A 6,948-nucleotide genomic window follows, 5' to 3' on the forward strand; every position below is an offset into this window, starting at 1 on the left:
GGCCGTGCGAACACCACCCCGCTAAGCAAAACCAGCTTCCGTTTTTCCGCCCGTGGCGGCACGCGACTGCGCTTGGACGTCACGTCGCTTCTACCCAAACCCCATCCGCCCAACCCAACCAAACCCCATCCCCGACCGCCGCCCCCGGCACGGGGTCGGCTATAAAGCCGGCGCCACCACGGGGCCAGATGGCAACGGCGACACCAGCACTCCACACTCACCCATCCATCAGCAACAAGCAAGCAACACTCTTTCTAACCGACCGGATGGCTTCGGCGCCGGTGGAGTTCCTGGGCGGCGCGCAGGGCGGGCTGGGCGGGGAGGCGCTCTACTGCGCCGTCATCCTCTGGCTGTCAGCCATGTCCTGGATCATCTTCACCTGCGTCGGCAGCGACGACGGCGGCCACAGGCGGAGGGGCCGCCGCGGCAGCCGCGACACCAAGGTCTTCGTCGGCGCCGAGCGCCTCTGCGACGGCACCGGCCCGCGCTGCAGCGGCGGCTACGGCCTCTGTGGCTCCTGCGTCGACTAGCCGCCTCCCCAACTCGATCGCCGGCGCGCTCTTCTACGTACTGTACGCTTGGTTGGTTACTACTTCTTCGTGCTACGGTGCGAGGAACTCCGAGTTCATCTTGATTGGCAACTTGTAGAGTTGTAGCCTGTATGTAAATAGTTCTAGGAGATCGAACCGATCGGCGAGATGATGAGCTAGCTATGTATCTATCTATCCCCTTTGTGAAGACAATAAGAGGGAGCGTCTATGCTACTGTGCTACGTTTGATCCTCGCTTGCACGCAAGAATCAAGCTTCATGTTTTCTGTGTTCCTCCTTTCGATCGTGCGAGTGTTATCGGTTGCGCAAATATCTGTTTCCAGTGGACAATTTGCTTTTGCTCTGCCGGTACTTTTCGGCTGTGCTCAGCATGATTGCAGAGATATCATTTTCAAGTGGACGATTAGCGACGGGTTTGTTGGGAGGTTGGAGCGGCTTTAATTCCTGCGAGTCGAGCCGCTCCTCCAATGGCTGTGGTGGATCAGGCGGCCGGAATTGATTGGCAAGGAGTAAATTTCCGCATCGATGTGTACGAGACTGTGATTGCGACACCTGGGAACGTTGGAGCTCAATGGACGTTTCCTTTTCTCCAACCGGGCCTCAACCCATTTCCAATAATTCTCAACAAAAACATAAAGAATCTTACAGCCACCACTCGACAAAGAAAAAAAGAAAAACAGAGGGAGACAAGTTGGGGGCTTGGGGTACCAATGGAAAACTCACGCACCGGGTCCACCGGGAGTGCTCGCCATGTTCTCTTCCCTTGCGCAATGGGGTGGACGCCGTGGCACATCTCCGGGCAGGGCATGGTGCCTGCATCGGGGGCCATGGCGGCGGTGTGCGGGCATGGCATGTGCGACGTTGTGGGGCGGCAAGGTGGCGGTGCACGCCTGGTTCTCAGGCGGCGAGGGTTGTGGACGGCGCGGCTCACCGGTCGTCATCTCTACCTTTGGTGGAGGTGATGTGGTGGCGGCGGTCTAGGTGGATAGACGAAGGAAGGTGTGGAGACATACTCCTTTCCTGCAGATCTGCCATTGGCCTACATATGCGAGTTTGCAAGGCGTGCGGCTAGTGAGAGCTGAGGTTTGACTCGTCGGAGTGTTATCACCAGATTTTAACCAAGTCAGGAGGTGGGCCGTGATTGAGATGGGCTTGGAGAATATACACGGGAAATATTCATGAATCGGCCTCGTGCAAGAGTTTGGGCTAGATTGCCCGTGTATCTGTAAATTATAGTAGGTTACGTGTCGGTTAGAATTAAAAAGATAGAGTTTAGCTCGTGCACGGTTGGGATTATTCCCAAGTTAGAAAGTCTACGGACTATAAATATGTATCTAGGGTTATTGAGAAAGGAGGACGATCACGTTCACAACAAACCAATCTAGGCGCATCGCCACCCCTTGTTTCGAGGGTTTCTTCCGGGTAAGCGCTATGCTGCCTAGATCGCATCTTGCGATCTAGCCAGTATCTTGTTTATTCGTTGTTCATGTGTTGCTCGTACTGAAGCCTTTTTGATGGCAGCACCATTATCATAGATATATTAGGGTTTGCATCGGTATTTACTTGATGTATTCGCTTAGCTTTGCTATCCCTAGATATCTAGCTGTCCTTACATCTATCTTAGGTGTAAGTACAGCACCCTGCTTAGTCTTTATTTAGTGGATCCGATCTGTTACGGTTGTTCCTTGTTCTTCAAGGATTAGTTTAATATCCATATGGTTAGGCCTTGCAAACGGGTTGAAGGATCCAGTAGGGCGTGAGGTACGATTTGCTGATCCTAGAAGGGATGTTCCGAGGATCAACTTCATGTTGGTTTTTAGGCCTTTTCTAGGGTTGATTTTCCATCATCTTTCGTACCTGCCAGGCTCAATCACGTGTAAGATGTTCCGGTTGTGTGGTGAAAACCCTAAATCGTCGTAGATCGTTTTAGCTTAGTATTGATCAAGCAGGATCACCATGTTATCGTAGATCCGGATAACCTGAGAGCCGATCGAGGCTCGTATTTAATGTTTACGTGTATGCCATGCAGGAAACTAGTCGAAGCAATCCATCACCTTCCTGACCAGGTATAGGTCAGGTGGCACGCCCTTGCACCAGCTTGGACGTGTGCCAGAGCATTGCGGGCCGTCGCCCGAGGGACCAGGGCCCACCAGCAGTCCTGGGAGCCTCGCGGCTCTACGTGTTGCCCGTCGCTGCTCGCCGGTGGGTTTTGGTGGTCAACACGGAGCTGACAACGGCGGTGTCCTCGGGCGCCGTTATCTTGTTGAAGACGTCGTGGTTGTGTATCTCCCGCCTTCTACTAGATGTTCCGGGGAAACCCTAGATCTGGATCTCCCGGATCGAATGATGTCGACATTTTGGGTAACTCACCCTCCGAGGGCCATCGTATTAGGAACTTGTGGTGCCTAAAGGGGTCAGCTGGTGGAGCGGTGTTTCATCTACCACGTCGATAGCAGCGGGTCTCAATGGCAAGCATGTGATGATGGATCCACGCATGGCAGAGGTGTTGTGTGGCGCCGATGGCAGGCCTGGCAAGATCATTGCCTTGATCCTTCTTGAAGATGGGTTAATGGAAGATGGTGGCATGAGCTTGTGCAATGGTGTGCATTCAGGATTTGGTGGACCGGATTGTGTTCCTAACTCGATGTTTGGGCTTCTTATGAGTAATAAAGCACCCATTATCTAAAAAAAACTCGATGTTTGGGCATGAGGCCTCAACACGGTCACCCCCTTCATCAAGTTTGTAGGTGTTGCGACATGCGCCTTCATTTTAATCTTTGTAGTTTCCTTATAAGGTTCCGTTGAATAATTTTAATAAAAAATATTATTTTGATGCGGAGCCGGGAGCAGTCCATCATTCAATAAGGTGGAGTTGAAAAGTTGTACGCAACATTTTCATGTTGCTATGTGTGATCTTTGACCAAGAGTGTTTGACCAAAACTTCACACATAAATATGGTGGAGCTTGAAAAGCCCTAGATACTCACAACGGCGCAAGGATGACACCGGATCGTGAAGAAGGTTGGCCCTTATAACATATCACACATCCAACAGAGAGCAACGCCCAACCACCGCTAGCAGCCAGCCCCGCCCCCACCACCGCCAGAAGCTAGCGCCGCCACCACGACCCCCGGCTGAATGAACGCTCTAAGCAGCTGGCACCATAGATCGATAGTTCGGCATACATGTTTGTGTCGATGAGGGAGAGGAAGAAGATGGGGAATTCTGTGATGAAGTGGGTGCGAGGTGTGCAAGTCTAACGCACCCAAAGACGTCCGTCCGATTCAATCCGACGGTACGGACAAGTGCACGCTGTAAGACTAGACAGTGCTCACGCAAGAATTAGATTTTGAGATAATGAAATATCATTCATATATTTCTCAATAATTATTATGTGGGCTGCGATGGCTGTGCGCGAGATTGCTGAAGCTCCAGGTCTTGAATTCTCAACCCGCCCTTGTAATTTACTCTTAACCTAAATCTGAGTATACAGAGATTTTCTTGTCTCTATCAATTTCGAAAGGTGCAACTACTACAGCTGGGTACCGACTTATTACAACTAAAAGGAAGATCTCGATCGAGCGAGACGCCGAAAAACCAAAAGAATTAAGGTCTTGGATGTGTTGGCAGCACCCAACATGGTCTTGATTTCCTGACTATTTTCATCGTCGCTTCATCATCTGGTTCGAGGTTGTGCACTTCTGAAGTCCCGTCTTTCAGATTAAAAATCCGGTAAGTATTCTTGGCCGAAACCAGCGAGTAGACGCAGTCCTGCCGGATCCCACCGCCGGCCACGGGCACGCACGACGCGCCGAAGTACATTTGGGCCACGAAGAAGGCGCGGCCGCCGAGATGGTCGACGAGGCGCCACCGGTGCTCGGAGAAGTCCATCCTGAAGACCATGGCTTTGTCGAAGCTTCCTCCGTTGTGCAGCAGCACGACCTTGTAAAGATCCTCCTCCTCGTCCTCCCCGTCGGCCGTCAGCATGAACACCATCGCCTGCGTGTACCTGTCCGCCTCCGCACGCTCCGTCGCCACCGAGCCGAACACCGGCGCTGCTCCGGCGCGTAGCTCCAGCACACGCGTCTCGGTGGACAGGGCGTTGAAGTAGAACCTGCCCCTGCAGGCGGCAATCGGGGCGATCAGGCTTTTGTCAATGAAGGTCCCGTCTCCCACGGACCCGATGTCGTATTGGTGCTTGGTCCACTCGCCGCCGTCGCCGACGCGGCAGTACCATATGAAGGCGGCGGCGGGCTCGACCAGGAGCACGAGGCACCCCGCAGCCGTCGGCTCGCCTCGGAGCAGGCAGCTGCAGTACGGGATCAGGCGTTGCTCCACCGCGAGATGCGGCAGCTGGATCTTTTGGAGGCTCTTAGCATCCAGCAGGTACGTGGCCGCGTGATCGTGGACTAGTATCCAGCCCTGCGCTGTGGGGCACATGGACTTGTTCTTCAGCTCCTCCTCCAGGCCATGGCCGCCGCCGCCGAGGGGCCTGGCGTCGGCGACGCTGAACAGCGTCGTTGCAGTAGGGTGTTGGTTCTGGACCCCTGTCCAGTGCACCATGGCGAGGAACGGAAGCCGGGGATTCGGCGACATCTCCATCTTGAGTTCCTATGATCCTCTAGATCACGAGATCCTCCTCCTCTAGATCGTCACCGGGATCCTGGATCTCCAAATAACTAAATAAGGGGCAGGAGATCACGTCAGATCACAGTCGGGAACCGGGAAAAGTGCAGGTCGGCGAAGAATCGGTCTCCGCCTTCCTCACAAAGTCTCCGGGATGTTTTTGCAGGGAATTTTATAGACAGTTTTATACTATAAACTAAAAATATTGGCTGGGTGTAGTCCGCAAGGAGACTGCTACGAGCCTACGAGGAAGCTAACACCGTTTTCAGTCCGACTACGAGTCCGAGAGGAAGATTGGCCGGGCCGAATCTATATAGCCGTCCCCGATTAGCCCGGACGCCGTCAAATCCCAGGCTCGCCGCTTCTTGCCATTGCTAGAGAGAAAAGAAAGTTTGGGAACATCGACGTGGAGATGGCGGCCGCCGGTCTCAACGCCCAAGAGGCGGCGCCAGCGGCGGAGGCGAAACATAAAAAGAAGCGGCCCAGCACACAACTCACCGGCGATGATCACGAGGAGGAGGCCAACGGGAACAAGCGGCGGCCCCGCACAGAACTGGCCGCCCGCCATGTGCACAACGAGGAGGAACTGAAGGGGAACAAGTGTTCTTGCACAGAGCTGGCCACCGAGGAGACCAGCCACTGCCAGGAAGAAGAGACGACGAGGACAAGGTACCCGCAGGAGCACGTGGACTTCATACTGTCCTGGAACACAGACTATAAGATCCCGGAGCTACCAATCGACGACGACGGCGACATGACGGATGAGCAGCGCAGCATGCACCGCTACGCCATGTACTACTGCAGGGAGCTCCGTGACAGGAAGCGCGCGGTGCAGGAGTTCATCAAGGCCCAGCTCGCCGACCGTGGCTACGCCGAGATGCCACAGGAAGACGCTGAACCTCCGAAGGAGTACGACGAGGACGGAGAGGAAATGGTTTATCTGGGGTTCGGTATGTATGATGGCTAGCTTCTGTTTCAATGTTTTGAGCCGTGGTTAATTGCTACCTCTCCATTGACTGAAACCAGAGGTGTGTGCCTCGTCTAATTTTTCAACCATGTATCTTCGTCTGACGATTCAGCTTAATTATATCTGCCGTCTTTGAGGGCCGGCAACTACATAACTTGCACTCTTATCCGATTGCCGGTGAGAAATAGAAACTTGTTCAGTGTACAAGACTGACAAAATCAATAACGAAGAATGAGTCGACCAAACAATTTCTTTTTATTTTGAAACGGCCATTCATTAATTATTAAGGAGAAAGTGTCTTAACAAGACAAAGTTTTGGACCAAATAAAAACAAAAGAATTAGTCTTCCGTTATTACAAAACTCAGGCACTTGTGGTTGAAAACTCTAGCATTTCGCTCCTTCCATATGATCCAAGTAACGAGCATGGTTAGGGAGGCCATAGCCTTCCGGTTAGCCATTGCATCCTTCACCTTCGCCCACCATTCCATAATGGTGAGATCGCCCGTCCATTCATGGGTGCGAATGGAGGGGATGCCAATCCAACACTTCACTAAATCCCAAAGGCGTTTGGAGTAGCGGCGATGAGAGAAGAGGTGAGTCGACCAAACTTTGATTTTAACGATCGTCGCCAGGCTTTTATTTCTCATAGACGATAACATATCTGACTGAAATCCAGGGATCACTTCAAACAAAGAATCTAAAGTATCAATCGAGGGAGTGATGCAACCACAAGCATGTGCCGCCCTATTTGCATCTCTCGTAGTAAAAGAAAACGAAAAACCCTGGAACTCAGAGACAATAACAC

The 6,948-nt window shown here is 52.7% G+C and overlaps 2 protein-coding genes across 2 annotated transcripts; one reads left to right on the forward strand and one right to left on the reverse strand.

The window, feature by feature from the left end:
* The first annotated feature begins 72 nt into the window (after positions 1-72).
* On the forward strand, positions 73-823 carry LOC127302018 (uncharacterized). Its single transcript, XM_051332362.2, has one exon. The coding sequence runs from the start codon at positions 189-191 to the stop codon at positions 528-530; it is 342 nt and encodes a 113-aa protein (XP_051188322.1). The 5' UTR covers positions 73-188; the 3' UTR covers positions 531-823.
* A 3,164-nt stretch (positions 824-3,987) lies between these two features.
* Positions 3,988-6,256, reverse strand: LOC127302019 (uncharacterized). The gene is made up of 2 exons (XM_051332363.2): positions 5,674-6,256; positions 3,988-5,228 (listed from the first exon to the last, which is right to left on the reverse strand). The coding sequence occupies exon 2, from the start codon at positions 5,149-5,151 to the stop codon at positions 4,156-4,158; it is 996 nt and encodes a 331-aa protein (XP_051188323.1). The 5' UTR covers positions 5,152-5,228; positions 5,674-6,256; the 3' UTR covers positions 3,988-4,155.
* Positions 6,257-6,948: the final 692 nt, after the last annotated feature.

This window comes from Lolium perenne, chromosome 5 (genome assembly GCF_019359855.2).
Source record: "Lolium perenne isolate Kyuss_39 chromosome 5, Kyuss_2.0, whole genome shotgun sequence".
Lineage (NCBI taxonomy): Eukaryota > Viridiplantae > Streptophyta > Magnoliopsida > Poales > Poaceae > Lolium > Lolium perenne.

Bases quoted from the DNA above. Each gene is read 5' to 3' on its own strand.
- LOC127302018 (XM_051332362.2), top strand. From the start codon at position 189: ATGGCAACGGCGACACCAGCACTCCACACTCACCCATCCATCAGCAAC.
- LOC127302019 (XM_051332363.2), bottom strand. From the start codon at position 5,151: ATGGAGATGTCGCCGAATCCCCGGCTTCCGTTCCTCGCCATGGTGCAC.